At 37.8% G+C, this 16312-nt stretch overlaps 1 protein-coding gene across 5 annotated transcripts in view; it reads right to left on the reverse strand.

Annotated features, from left to right (window-relative positions):
• Positions 1 to 16312, reverse strand: part of EFEMP1 (EGF containing fibulin extracellular matrix protein 1) — a 72043-nt gene that overhangs the window by 15331 nt on the left and 40400 nt on the right. For all 5 annotated transcript variants that reach the window (XM_004609204.2, XM_055121738.1, XM_055121737.1 and 2 more), the window contains one exon: positions 2989 to 3111. In XM_004609204.2, coding sequence (XP_004609261.2) covers positions 2989 to 3111 — 123 coding nt within the window. The remainder of the gene's footprint in view (positions 1 to 2988; positions 3112 to 16312) is intronic.

Consider the following 16312-nt stretch of genomic DNA (forward strand, 5'->3'; position numbering starts at 1 on the left):
GTGGTCACTTTTCTCTGAGTGGTGCCTCAGTTTCCCCCACCTCCAAGGTGTGCAAGACTTGCATCTCAAAGAGATTTGTTCCTCATGCCTTTAGAATGCTTCTTTTATTTTATTACTTACCAAAAACTCATATCCAGGGGCTTTCTATCTTTCTGCTTACAACCTTTCCCTTTTGAGATTTCATCCCCTTAAATTTCTAAGAGGGATTTAGGTGAAGGAAATATTCTATAACTTAACATAGGACATATTCTATAACTTTTTCCTTCTGGCAAAAAGCATGGACCTGCTTATGTAAGAGAGTGAAATATCATGCTAACTTGGTACTAATGGGGCCCAGGCAATGGTTTATTGGGATTCAGAGGTATCAGTCTGAAAAAGAAATCAGATTAATAAGACAAAAGATTTTTAAAATATTAGACCCTGGAGGAGAATAAAAGGCTTAAACTCTATGCCCAGGGAGGGTTTGTGTATTAATAATGACCTAGTGGGAATTCATGCCTCCTTTGTGGCACTCCCTGTTCAGCATCAGGGAAACTAACTGGGGGAGGACTGGCAGTTTGACACATATGCCTAAAGGCTCAGGGTACAACTATTTATTGGTTTCTATTTATTCATTCATTGAGTGGACAGAATTTTTCCCTACCCATACCAAGAGTCAGAATAGTGTCTAAAGTGAGGCTTAGGTACAGGGGATCGGGGGTAGTTAAGATAGAGGAGGGTCCATTATGACAACATTAGTTGGAAATGATCATTGCACAGGAACTGAGTGTTGAAAGTAAGTAAAAGGATATTCATGATAACCTTTCAGCATCTGTATTGCAAACCATAATGCATAAAATGAAAGAGAGTGAGAGCGAGTGAGAGAGAAAGAGAGACAGAGCGAGAGAGAGAGAGAGAGAGGAGAGTTGCCTGCCATATAGGCAGGTTTTTGAAAGGGGGTAGCTTGGAGGGGTGGGAGGAAAACTGGGGGCACTGTTGTTGGAATATTATACTAGTGGAGAGATGGGTTTCAGAACATTGAATAACTGAAACCTAATTATGAACAACTTTAAAAAAATAAATAAATATTAGAAAAGTAAATTCAGGAAAAGAAAGTTATTTAATATACAAATAAAAGCATATCTTAAAAAATAAAAATAAAGTGATCCTTAAGGAATTAATCTCTAGATTTGGTTCACTTAGATCACAACAGAGTAGTAATGGAACCTCTTTCACATATTTTTAATGTTTTTATTGTTTTTGAGTCACACCTGGCAATGCTTAAAAGTTATTCCTGGCTCTGCACTCAGGTATTACTCCTAACGGTGCTCTGGGGACCAGATTGAATGCTTGGGATGGTACCTGGACCGGCCAGATGCAAAGCAAGTGCCCACACCTGTATTCTCTCCAGTCCCCCTCTTTCACTTCTAAGGTTACCCAGGGTCTAGCCTCTGCTTTAAAAACTATCAACTTCACACAGCCTGGTACCCCCAGTCTTAAGGAAAAGTGTGAAATTTAATAACATCCTAAAAAAAGATATTGGTGCTGAGATGATAGAGCAGAAAGTAGGATGATTGCCTTGCACCTGGCTGATCTGGGTTCTATCTCAGCACTACATATGTTCCCCAGAGTCACACCAGGAAGGATCCCTGATGCAGGGCCAGAAGTAGTCCATTGAACACCACTGGGAGTATATGCTACCCCTGTTTAGTATGGAACATAGTTATAAAATTACTATTTTGAATAATAAGGTAAATAATAGAAAAGTATACAGGAACATCTGGAGTAATAGCACAGCGAGTAGGGCTCTTGTAGATCCCGCCTGCACGGCAGAGCCTGGTAAGCTACCCATGGTATATTTGATATGCCAAAAAACAGTAACAACAAGTCTCTCAATGGAGACGTTACTGGTGCCCACTCAAGCAAATCGATGAACAACGGGACTACAGTGCTACAGTGCATACAGGAATAGAGGGAGTACTGTATTACCAAATTGTGACCTGTTGAGTTCTGTTGGCTGAAGTACTATTTGCACCACTTACAACGAGTAAGTGCAAAAATTGAGAGTATTACTAAAATATAGCTATTTGGCAGTGCTATAACTTTTAAATTGTGTTTTGTAAAAACACTGGTCTGAGATAGGTCTAAATTTTTGTAATGTATTTTTTGCTATAGTATGAGAAGTTCTATTATTGAGAAAAGTGACTATATTTGGATAAATTATAGAAGAATTCTCAGAGAAAGACTGAGCAGGCAATGGTGGTGAGAAGTTGTATGTGGCGGGATTGGTGTTGTAATATTGAATGTAATAAATTATTGCTCCCATCACTTATTCTTAAGGGGAAATAAAGACCCTTCACTAATCTCTGGGAAAAGGTAGTATGTAAAATAGGGGAGTCAATTACAGAATTTCGGACCTAGTACTGGGCTTCATGATTGAATTCAGAATACTTTCGTTTTCTTATTTACCAGTCATCCTTTTCAAGCTCTGTTCTTGTATTCACTGGGGAAACTACACAGAGTATCTAGTTGACAACACACTCTTCAGGAACTAGAGACAGCATCAACACAAACCAGACCTAGTCCCTGCCCTCAGGATGCTCAGATAGAGCTTGAAAGTATGATCACATGCTGTATTTGGCTATGCATTCCTAACACTGCATCCTCTTGCAATAAGGAAAATGTTGAGTAGTGTCTGTTAATTATTTCCTTTTGATGACACACAGCTATTTCAGCTAAGACCAGGTACTATTTTAAGCATGTACAGATAAGTACAGGGGAAGCGAGAGTCCGATGTTGTCAGGAATTGAACTCTGGGCCTCATTTATTCAAGACTTAGAGCTATCTCTCAAGTCTGGACATCACTTTTCCCTTTATAATCTGTCCTACACTATGAACAAGTTGATTAAAGCTCGTATTACTCATGTTTTAGTGCCATGGATCCTAAATAACTAAATTTAAAATTAAGATGCTCAAGACAGGACTGACATACTGCACTGTTGTACTTACCTACACACTGGCCTCCTCTCTGCTGATATCCTGGAGGGCACTGACAGCTGAAGGAGCCTCGTAAATTGATGCACAATTGGTCACCTCTGCAGTTGTGCACCCCTGAAGTGCACTCATCTATGTCTGTTAAAGACATTTAGCACAGAAAGAGTTTGAATTGATAGTGATACTATTATTTCCTCTATTGTGCTTCACACTGTGCTTAAAGAAACTTTTAATTTATTCTTAAAATTTAGGGGCTGGAGAGACAGTATAGCTGGTAAGGTGCTTGTCTTGCACAGAGCTGACCAGGGTTCGATCCCCGTACTATGTATAATCCACTGAGCCTTGTCAGAAGTGATCCCTGAGAACAGAACTAGGAATAAGCCTTAAGCACAGGCAGGTATGACCCCAAACAAACTAGTATCAAATCTACTTGAGAAAAAAACTCACATAATAATGTATCATTGGTTAATTATGTTATCTCAAAGATTCAGAAATTATTTTATAGATGTCATTGTGTACCAGTCTGATTTAACAAGAGCTAACATTTTTTGCCATTCTTACTTACCTCAGCACACTTATTTTTATTAAGAAATGAGATGTAAAGCTAGAGTCTTACTTCAGCATTATCATTTTATCCATTTTTCTACCACTATCCTGTCATCTATCAATCCTTTCTTGATTATTTTTTCCTTGTGCTGGTTCAAATATAGCACCGCAGACATGCAAAATACCTTTCAAAAATATACATTTATTATATAGAGATGAACTCATTAGAATATACGCTAGTTTTTGTGTTTAAAATGTAAATAAACTTCATAAAACTTGCTTTTCCCCGTCCAATATATTGCATTTGGAATAATTTCAATAGAAAAATACACAAAACTCTACCCAATAATTGGAAATAAATCAAAATTTTATTTTTATGCATTCCCTGTTACTGTGTGTGTACAAATGTTAGGATAGCATTAGTGTATAAATATTCTACTGAAAATTTCACAATGTAAATTATTCTATTTGATTGTGTTTTTCTAGAAGATAAAGGTTGATATAGCTTAAAATGCACATTTTCCCAAAGCATTACATTTTTAGGGAAATTTTGCTAAGTGTGTCATCAACATAAAGCGATTATAGTTTTAAAAAGGTAAAAATGCTTTATAATCATATAATAAACTTGTTATGACCCACTTATGTTGTTTAAGAATATGACATGATTTAATATGCATCTGCACATATAATAGTGGTTTAAAACTGGAACTTAACTTTTCATCTTCACCTTAATTCAAATATCTCTTGTTAGATATTCCAAAAGAAATATGTTTTTTTGATATTCATTGACAGTTGAATATGCTCAGTTTCATTAAAAATGTAAAATTTTAATCGGAATTTAAATTGTAATTCCTAGATGATAGATTTTTCACAAAACCTGAGATAGGATTAGGGGTCTCACATCATCTCTGTGGTAGACCTAGGGTGGTACTTGAGAATAAATATGATCCAAGAATCAATTATTTTAAAGGGCCATCTGTGAGTAGAATTATTTTTCAGTTGCTGTTGGTGGACTCTTTCTTCATCTTTCTATAGTTCCAAGGACAATTGCTGTACCTACACAACCCAGTGTAATACTGTAGGAAGTCCAGGGTCTAAGAGGGTTTTCTTCAGATCAACATCAATTATCTGGGTATGGAATAAGATTTCTTCCAAAAGAAAGAGGGAGGGACAATGAAAAATGCTAGATGTCCAGCAGTTTATCAGGTAATTGTGTATTCATTAAACGATTAGGAAGCCCCTGCGGCTCTTTCTCACCACCTGCATTCAGTCATCTCGGGCCACTTCCCCACCCCAGATGGCCAATGCCATGGGCTGAAGAAGGAGGAAATGAGTGCCAGGCTGGTTAGTATCAGTTGCCATTTATTCCATTCTCCCCACGTGCCTGTTCCAATCTCACTAAGCTCCCCATCCTAGTCTCACATTGTCCTTCATTCCTGTCTCCTCCTGTCTCTCCCTCTCATCTCTCCGCATTCCGACTCGCTGCCTTGGTCTGTCTCTAGTCTCTCATCAACTCCTGCATTGGGGGTAGCCACCATACCCCATCCAGTAGCACAATCAACATATGGAAGCCCTTCTTCCACTCAAGGGCAAAATTCCACTTATGGGTGTTTCTCTTCTCCTTAGTCCAATAACTTAATTAACATCTTAATTTTACTTCTTAATATTAGTTATTTTGCATGGACACAGTAAGAGGTACATTAAGCTTGTAAGATTACTCTCCTGGGGACATCTCACTATAGATCTCAGACTACAGTGCTCCGTCCAGATTAATCTTTCCTAACCCTAGCAGGGTCCTAATCCAGCTGTTACTTTTTGGATCATGACAGAATTTGTCCATCACCAGCCTCTTAAATTATAATTAAGTATTATGGTGCTTTGGGCAGGGCCATTTCGATGCCAGGGTAGCTCACAGCTTGCCCTGGGTCCATCTAGTCCCTTGTTGGGACCCTGCTTATGGGGTGCTAGGAAGTAAGGGCAACTGAGGCTTAAGTCAAGAGAACAGATGCTTAGGAGTGAATATTATTCAGAGTCAATTAACTCCCAAGTTACAAAAGCATAGCATTAACTGTCTTGTGTCTATACAAAAAGGACACTACACTGCATTAACTATGAAAAAGACTTAAGGTGAAGAGAAAAGCAATATTTACGGGTTAACAGAATCTGATTAGGAGATAAAGGTGATTGACCAGCTGGGGAAGCAGAGCACAAAGAAAGCGGTTACAAACAAACACAGAGGAATGGGAGCACTGTGATGGGAGTAACCCAATAAATCTAAGCCCACTGTGCTCAAGGCAGAAAGAACAAACCAGTGTTATCCTACAGATAATGACTTATAAAATTATTTTCTTCCATAAATTTTTGAATCTTATTTTAAAGAGAGTAATTTTTGTTTTAAACTTTATTCTTGCTATTACTACTATTTTCATATAGGTCAGTGTTTGCTACTTTATGTTTTTTGATTTTATCCAATAGTGCAGGCATCTTTTTTTTGGTATTTTTCTGTCCCCTTTGTGTATCTTTGTTCTCTCATATGCACTTGATGAAAACATTTCTATTGGGGTTTCCTCAGAGCTTTATGACTCGCTAATGAAGCAATGACAGCAGAATTCCTATTGTTTTATGTCAAAAACATTTGCCAGCATTTACAGTGATAACAGCCCTAAGAGATACTGCAATGTGAGATTCAGATGTGGCAAGTTTCCTCAGATGTTGGCAGAAGATCAAGGACTTGGGCTGGCTGCTGTGTTTGCTTCAGGAGGTACTCCAGTGACTGCAGCTTTTCTTTCTGAGACATCTCCCTGCAAGTCACCTCAACCCTATCTCATTTCTAATGTGAAATTTCTTTCCTATTTTATTGAAATTAAATTATAATTCTTTTATAGACTAACATTTCTAGTAGAATTAATATATCATTAATGGGTTTGAATATAAAAACCGTGCCCTTGAACCTATTTCTTTGTAAGAACCAAGTCCATTTATACTTGAGAATAATTATTTTAATAAAATATTAAATTAGTGATGGTCATAATTAGAAAAAACAAAATACCACTACTTTCATTGCCATGATATTATTTTCCTTGCTCTATCATAAAACAAACAAAACTGTAATAATATTCACCTCATCTAGGCCTGACTGATCAAACATTTAAAATGCATTTTCTAATTATCTAGGCTCATTTATAATTCTTTCAGATGGAAACCTCTCTACTATTCAATAAAATGCTATTATATGAAATTCATGTTAAGAAATTATCCTAAGGGTTGGGTGAGCAATACATCATAGACCTTGAGCTGGATCTACTAGTAACTGACCTTGAGTACACTTTCTTTTTTTTTTTTTTTTAAATTTATTTATTTTTAATTAGAGAATCACCGTGAGGGTACAGTTACAGATTTATACACTTTTGTGCTTATACTTCCCTCATACAAAGTTTGGAACCCATCCCTTCACCAGTGCCCGTTCTCCACCACCCGTAAACCCAGTGTCCCTCCCACCCTCCCCAATCCCATCTCCCCCCCACCCCACCCTGCCACTGTGGCAAGGCATTCCCTTCTGTTTTCTCTCTCTAATTAGCTGTTGTGGTTTGCAATAAAGGTGTTGAGTGGCCGCTGTGCTCAGTCTCTAGCCCTCATTCAGCCCGCAACTCCCTTCCCCCACATGGCCTTCGACTACAATGTAGTTGGTGATCGCTTCTCTGAGTTGACCTTTCCCCGGAACGTGAGGCCAGCCTTGAAGCCATGGAGTCAACCTCCTGGTACTTATTTCTACAGTTCTTGGGTGTTAGTCTCCCACTCTGTTATTCTATATACCATAGATGAGTGCAATCTTTCTATGTCTGTCTCTCTCCTTCTGACTCATTTCACTCAGCATGAAACTTTTCATGCCCATCCACTTGACTACAAAATTCTTGACCTCCTTTTTTCTAACAGCTGCATAGTATTCCATTGTATAGATGTACCAAAGTTTCCTCCACCAGTCATCCGTTCTGGGGCATTCGGGTTTTTTCCAGATTCTGGCTATTGTAAACAGTGCTGCGATGAACATACATGTGCAGATGCCATTTCGATTGTACTTTTTTGCCTCTCTGGGATATATTCCCAGCAGTGGTATTGCTGGGTCAAATGGGAATTCAATATCTAATTTTTTGAGAGTCGTCCATATTGTTTTCCAGAAGGGCTGAACCAGTCGGCATTCCCACCAGCAGTGAAGAAGGGTCCCTTTCTCCCCACATCCTCTCCAACAGCGGTTGCTTTTGTTCTTTTGGATGTGTGCTAGTCTCTGTGGTGTGAGGTGGTATCTCAAAGTTGTTTTGATCTGCATCTCTCTGATGATTAGTGATGCAGAGCACTTTTTCATGTGCCTTTTGGCCATTCGTATTTCTTCCTTGGTAAAGTTTCTGTTCATTTCTTCGCCCCATTTTTTGATGGGGTTGGATGTTTTCTTCTTGTAGAGTTCAACCAGTGCTTTATATACCATTGATATCAACCCCTTATCTGATGGGTATTGTGTAAATATCCTTTCCCATTCTGTGGATAGTCTTTGGATTCTGGTCACTGTATCTCTTGCGGTGCAGAAGCTTTTTAGTTTAATGTAGTCCCATTTGTTGATCTCTGTTTTTACTAGATTGCTTAGTTCCGTGTCACGTTTGAAGATACCTTTATCTTCAATATCGTGGAAAAAGCAATCCCATTCACAATCGTGCCCCAGAAAATCAGGTACCTCGGAATCAGCTTAACCAAGGAAGTAAAAGACCTTTACAAAGAAAACTACATAACGCTACTCCATGAAATCAAAGAGGACATGAGAAAATGGAAACATATACCCTGCTCGTGGATAGGGAGAATCAATGTTGTCAAAATGGCAATACTCCCTAAAGCATTATACAGATTCAATGCGATCCCTATAAGTATACCCATGACATTCTTCAAAGAAATGGATCAAGCAATCCTAAAATTCATATGGAATAACAAACGTCCAAGGATAGCTAAAACAATTCTTGGGAAAAAGATGATGGGAGGCATCACCATCCCCAACCTCAAACTTTACTACAAAGCAGTAACAATTAAAACAGCATGGTACTGGAACAAAGGCAGAGCCGTAGACCAATGGAACAGGGTGGAATATCCCTACACACAACCCCAAATGTATGACCATCTAATCTTTGATAAGGGAGCAAGAGATGTGAAGTGGAGCAAGGAAAGCTTCTTTAACAAATGGTGCTGGCACAACTGGACAACCACATGCAAAAAAATGGGTTTAGACCTTGACCTGACACCATGCACAAAAGTCAGATCAAAATGGATTAAAGACCTCAACATTAGACCACAAACCATAAGGTACATTGAAGACAAGGTCGGCGAAACACTTTCTTTTTTTAAAAAAAATTTTTTTATTAGAGAATTACTATGATGTACAGTTACAAACTTATGAACTTTTATGTCTGCATTACACTCATACAGTGATCATTTACCCATCCCTCCACCAGTGCCGCATTGGAGGCTCTTTCAGGGTCAGGGGAAGGAAATCCTGCTTGTTACTGGCTTTAGCATATGAATACACCATGGGAAGCCTGCAAGGCTGTCCCATGTGGGCAGGAAACTTTCAGTAGCTTGCCATTTCTCCCAGAGGGAGAAGTAGGTTATTAGATATCGCTTCTGGGAGCTTGCTTTTAAGTCTCTGGATGTTGGCCGTTGATGGGATTACAGACACCTGGGTTCCTCTGCCGGTACCTTCATGCATGAGGCTTGTCCGAATGTGTGGAGAGTGGCCTTGAGCATGGCTGTGGCTAGGTTTCGGTGGTCTTTCGCTGCCGGGAGCTCTGGGGGAGGGAAGCTGGAGCCCATCCCCTTTGAGCAGCCCCCGGGAAGACAGCCAGGCATGCAGTCAAGAGACTCTCTGTGAATTGGTGAAAAGGAAACTATTTCTACGCCAAAGGCAAGTTGCATTACACTGGCCAGATAGTTTGCTTGAAGAAACCAGAAGACACTATGTGCATGGTTGTAGGGGCTATATGAGAGGAATCTGGTGCAGTGCCTCACTGAAGGTGCTCACAAAGTAGTAGCTCATGTATGAGCAAAGTTTAGAGTTTGAATTGAACACCACAGGTAATAGTTCTAAGCTATGTAGACATGGCCTGATGCAAACATTATCCAAGAACAAAATAATAGAACATGCTTCCTAAAATATAACAACTATACAAATCATATTTTATTATGCTACTGCATTAAGAATAACTAATGAAGGTATTTAGTAATTTCCCAATTTTTCAAAAATATAAATATGCCCATGCTCTCCTTTCTAGTCATTAATACTATCATCGATCCTTTTATTGCAGACTTCGGCACCATCATGGCTTAAAAAACCCAGCCTGATTTTCTTTCAGCTCTTACAGCCTCTTTATCACACTGACCTCTGATTATTGGAACTAAATATATGTTGTTTTAACTCAAAGTAAATGGAGGTAAATATGTGCACATCTCTATTAAGCCCTAATTTTAAGTCCCAGTTTAGGCCCTACTTTTCTATGCTTTTGGCTCCTTCCCTCTAGTCTGACTCATATTTCCCAAACCCCTGACTCATGCTGCTTTTTTCTCTCTTATGCAACAGTTTAATCTCTGCAATGTTCTTTTCTTAATTTGATAACTTACAACTACATGAAGTCACTCAGTATATTTTCATGGGCAAAAATTTTCTGTATTTCTGCAATAGGACAGAAGTTGGACTTTTCCTAGTCTAATTCTAATTTAGAACTTCTAAATTCTAAAGCTTTAAGTTTAAGAAAAAAAATGAGAACTACTTCAGAATAAGTTACCTTTGACAAAATATGCACAGTAGTAGGAGGAAGGGACTGAAATTACTTTTATTCTGTTGCTGCCCATGTGATTTGGGGCACAGTATCTAGTTTTTGTTTTGTTTTTCCTGTTTTCCAATCTGTAAAATAGACTATCTAATCTTAATAATAATGCATAGACTAAAAAGAATTTTCAGAATCTTCAAAATCTATTTTTCTTATTTCTATATTATAAACATTTAGAGAAAAATAATGTATCTCTACTTGTTCTGTGTGGGATATACCTTATAAAGTTCTATCCTTTAAAATCCCATGGCTAAAGCAAAGGTACTTACATAGCAGTTCTACTCTTTCTCTGTTCCTTACTCCCTTCCCTTTGTTATTATGACAAGTATCACACATATTTGATAGTGGTGTGCCCACACTTAGTTGTAGTTTGCTAAAGATTTAACACTTTGTTGTGGCATCCAGGATCACAAACTGAAAAATGAAAGTGCTGCCAGGATTTCACTTGGCATTTGGGGCAATGCCTGAGATAGAACTGTGACCTCCTGCCTGTAAGACATGTAGCTATCCTTAAGCCTATAGTATGTTATTACTTTATCTATGTGCATGTATAACTGTATTACATCTCCAATAACCATACTGCTTTAATATCATAAATAGTGTAAAATAGGGAAAAGTTGATATTAATGTGTACTGTAAGGAAGGAACTATTTCACTTTTGGTTTCTTTCTTTTTTTCTTTTATTTTTAACATAATGACATACGAGTAAACCCCTCTTTACTCAGAGGATTAGTCTTAATTCTTTTTAGTAGCAGAACAATAAATTAGTTTATAGTAGAGTACTATTTCTACATAATCTATGAGAATTTCTAAATAGAAGGGATCCGGTATATAAATATTTTATAGTAATTTGGTTCATTATATTTTCAATATAATCCTGAGAGGTAAGAACTATTTCCACAAGAAATAAGGGCATTGCTGCTTTTGCACTGTTTCAAACATTAATGGTTATTGATAGTGATAGCCTGAGTAACTAAGACTAAACTATGCTGCTTGAAACTGATCTCAAGATGTATAATACTTAGATAACTTAATACACAAGTTTGTTAAGATTTTAAAGTTAATTAGTATAATTGGCAGAGTCTCCTGCCCCCGAGCCTGGCTGTCTTCACTGGGGCCCTTCAGAGGGGGGCGGGTTGAGTTTCCCTTCCTGCCTCAAGCAAAGCCCCGGCAGCTGAAGACCTCTGGGACCCAGCCACAACCATGCTCAAGGCTCCTCTCCACATGTTTGGATGAGCCTCACACATGAAGTAACCGGCAGAGGAACCCAGGTGTGCAGGACCCGGGGCTGAGATCTCCAAGCCTGCTCAGATTGGGACTGGGCCTCTTCTACCCAGATTCCCCATTTTCCAGTAGCTAGGCAACCACACACACAAACTGCCCCCGGCAGTCGTGTAATCCCATCAATGGCCAAGATCCAGACATTTTAAAACAAAGCTCCCGGAAGTGCTCAGCCACATTTGTGGCTGTGAGACCTCTTATTGTCTAGTTCTACCTCTCAGAGAACCCGCAAGCTACCTAGAGTATCCTGTCCACATGGCAGAGCCTGGCAAGATCCCCGTGGAATATTAGATATGCCAAAAACAGTAACAATGACAGGTCTCATTCCCCTAACCCTGGAAGTTCCTCCAATATTGCACCATTGGGAAAGACGAGTAAAGAGAGGTTGCTAAAATCTCAAAGATAGGATGAATGAGACATTACTGGAGCCTGCTCAAGCAAACTGATGAAGAACGGGATGACAGTGATTCAGTGACAGTGGTATAAAATGGGTAAATGCTCAGCAATTTTTAAACATCTATTACATGATTATGAAATGGGATTTGAAATCCTATGATTGAATCCTAGTATCAGCTGTGTAGAGTAAGTTATCACATTATCCATATTTTATAGCTGAAGCTGAATGTCTCTAAAATGTAGATTTATGAGGTGACCTGCCTAGTCCCCAGAGCAGCAATTTAAGCCCTAGATTTCTATTTTGCCTCCATAATTTAGGTCCTCAGACCTATTTTCTAAGAGTTCAACAGGAATTTGCTGTAATTATTCTTTTCCACGGAACTAAAGAGGGTTGTTAAACTGTAGTGTCTTTATTCCTTTCTTGCACTTTTATTCTACATTAAAATCATTCTCCAAGTGCATTGGTCTCCAAGTCTTCTGTTTCCTTCCCTGTGCGTAGCCAATTATCAAAAATTTTTGTCAAAGACTTTCTATTTTCCTTGTTACTTCTTTCATAGTACTGGAATCAGATTTATCTGGGCCAAATGCCCAGTGCTAGTTAGCTTTTCACCCTTCTGAAATTATCAACTAGAATTCACCCAAGCTAAGCAGTTCTGGTGGAGAAAATAAATACTGATATTAAATAACAAAAGAGAGCTGTCTTCATCGATGGCCAGTGGTAGATTTATAGTTCTAGATTCTTGTCTATTTTGGCAAAACAGAGTATTCATAATTTGGTGTGCTCTAAATGAAACAAAAAAAGTCACCAAAATCAACAAACATCAACTTCCCTGATAAGTTCATTTCTTTGTTTTAGAGTGATGAATCAAGGCTTTGAGGAGTTCTTGGCATTGTACTGTGTACTGTCAGAACTTTGAAATATTCTCTTCCCTATGGAAAAATTATGCTACATGTACTTGAAGTTGCTTTTCCAGCAATGACGAAGGATTTTCATTGAAAATTGACTTTTACTTCAACTCCTCTGCTTCTAGTAGCACTTATGTGCAGGCTGATTAGATTAGGTTAAGCATACATTTCATACATAAGTATACATGGGACGGAATCCCAACTAGCATGAGGAGTATCTATCCTGTATCTCATCTGTTTTCTTTACACACAAACCAAATGGATTCCTTAAAGACTGGAACAGGAAAATGAGCAAAGGACCAAAGGCTTTCGGATTCTTCAGCTCTTTCTGCCAGTGGCAAAGTAAAGCTTGACTTTAGATTCTCTAGGAAACCTTTGCTACTGATAAATTATTGTTAAACAGCATGGTATTGTTTGCCTGAATCTTAATTTTCTTCTTAATATTAGCTATTAACCATTTGATAAAAGATGACCCTGGTATATAAGATAACATTACAACCAATTGTGGGATTAAAACAGAAATTTTAATCAGGCAGCACCATCAGTCTTTGATCCAGAGTGATTCAGTATCAGGAATAAAAGCCTTTTTCTATGTAAGTTAAAGCCCATCTCATATAAACTGGAACATCCTTCAAACAGGAAGAATTAAAATCGTCCAGATTTATGAGATATCTTTCCATTGAAATTTCAATTGTGCTTTCTTTTTTCAATTGTGCTAACACTTTACTTTTTTCCTCTCAGTTCTTGCCCATCCCCAATACCGTATCAATTCCTTGGACAGTGATTAATTGAATGAAGGCCTTTTTTATGACTGAATATACTGTGCTCTGTGATTTGATTCTTATCCCATATCCACCCCCCAAAGCCTTAGTAATTCTCCCCAGACCAAACCCCACACATTCTTGGCTTACTCCTTTAGGTCAATCATTCTTTTGAGATCACACAAGGCTCTTGCTCAGCCAATACCAATTACAACAAACATGGCTTGATGCCCTCCTACTTGTAAGAGACCAATTACATTACACTTGTTCATTCAAGAGTAAACAGTTTTGTGTATGCTAAATGGAGGCATACTAACAAATTAACTGACTCTAACTTGGCAAAATGTCTCAAAATCATTAAATGCATAAAAGTTTTTACAGTACATCTTTGTGCCTCTTGCTGTAGAGCATGCTACTTTCTTTTGTGTATTTTGTTACCCATTTCATTAGTCTATTCATGATGTTCCTATACATTATTTCCCTTTATTTTGTGAGTTCTCCTGTTTCTCTGAATTCCAAATGGAGCAGAGACGTAGGTGAATATTAGTGGACAATCCACCAAATTTACACTAATTTATATTTTATTTCTTCTTTTGATTCAAGATTCTAACACAATGAAAAGCAATGAAAGGATATATACTTTGCTAAATCTAAATGAATACTGACTGTATGGAACATAGTACTAATATCTCTTGGGATATTAAAAATATTTACAATTAAAATACATGATACAATAGCACATAAGTTGGTAAAGTTTATTAAAGCCTTGTCCAGGAAGAAATAAAACTACCACTTTTAGACTTTATTAAGCTTAACAAATACACACAAAATTAGTTCTTAGGTAAAACTAAAAAATATTTTTTTAAATAAAAATGTACAAAATACTGCCCTCCAGGGTTAGAGCCATAGTATAGAAGTTAGGGTCTTGTCTTGGATGCACATGATCTAGGTTCAACCTTTGGCACCCCATATGGTTCCTCAAGCCCTGCCAGAAGTAATTTCAGTGAACTAGTAGTAAGCTTTGAGCACTGTTGAATGCGTCTTCAAAACAAAACAGAACTAATTCTGCCCTCTTCCAGTGCCAGGGATTGAACCCACAGCCTTACTCATGAAGGTAAGCACTCTTACTATGGAGTTAAAAAGCTACAAAGCTAACACAGATAATTCAAACTGGTCCATTGTTTCAGAGAAAAAGAAATAAAAACTAATGGCAAGAGATGTGCTCAAGTGGCAGCAAATATGCCTTGATTGTGTAATGTCCTGGGTTCAATCCCTAGCATCACACATCCCTGAGTATGACCATGGTGCTCCCTCCCTCCACTTCTGCTCTACTCACTTAAGCCCCGCTGGAGTGACCCTTGAAGTACTGCTAGGGTTGGTCTCCACAATAATTAAAGAAAAAAAAAAGGAAATGAGTGTGTAGAAAGTAAGTAAAATGGTAGTTTGAACTTTAACTTGTTAATAGTTACATTAATAAGTATAAGTGTAGTAAGAGCTTTTACTGAATCCCAAAGGTTTTCATGCTGATTAAAACAACAACAACAACAACAAACTGGGGCTAGAGCGATATTACAGCTGGTGAGGTATTTGCCTTGCATGCTGCTGACCTTGTGTTCGATTTCCGGGCCCCATATGATCCCCTAACCAACACCAGGAGTGGCCCCTGAGCACAGAGCCAGGAGTAAGCCCCGAACATGCTAATGTGACCCCAAACCAGAACAAAACAAAAACCAAATTAAGAAAAACAAAAACATATTTCAAAGAGAAGCTATTTACATATAAGGACACAGAGGAAAGAAAAAGAGATGGGAAATATGTCATGTAATCACTAAGCAAAAGAAGCTATGAAAATGATATAAAGAGGATCCCAGAAGTGGATGGGGAATTTGACCAGTTTTCTTTGTTTAAAGTGGTATTATTCATTTTAAAAATAAATTTTAAAAATATATTAGAATGTTAAAATGCATGCAAAAAAGGCAGAACGTTAACAGATTTTTTTTTTTTTTGCTTTTTGGGTCACACCTGGAGATGCATAGGGGTCACTCCTGGCTTTGCACTCAGGAATCACCCCTGAGTGCTAGGGGACCATATGGGATGCTGGAAATCAAACCCGGATCGGCTGCGTGCAAGGCAAACGCCCTACCCACTGTGCTATTGCTCCAGCCCCAGATTTTTAAAATCTAACTGGAAGTCCATTGTTCATTGTATCATTAAGGTTTAAAAATGTTCATTCAAAATACAAGAAATGGATACAGTATCTACCCAAAAATGGAGAGTTGTAAGAATTTAAAAAAATTAATATTTATACTTTTATCATTTGACACATGGTGCCTATAAATGTATCTTTGAATGGTGTAAGGTTTTTACTTTATACTTTTATAATTTATCCTCTAACATGTAAAATATTTGCTTTCTGATAAAGTAAAGCAAGAAAAATGTTCATGTTAAGTGGTTATTTTTTCTTTCTCATTTGAGTAAAGAAGCAGTTAAATTCTAGAATTTATTAATTCTCATTCTTTACTAAGGACTTTTTAAAATGAAGACTGTACTATTCATCATATTAAGGCATCACATAAAGGTGAACAAAAT

Source organism: Sorex araneus, chromosome X (genome assembly GCF_027595985.1).
Source record: "Sorex araneus isolate mSorAra2 chromosome X, mSorAra2.pri, whole genome shotgun sequence".
In the NCBI taxonomy this organism is placed as follows: domain Eukaryota; kingdom Metazoa; phylum Chordata; class Mammalia; order Eulipotyphla; family Soricidae; genus Sorex; species Sorex araneus.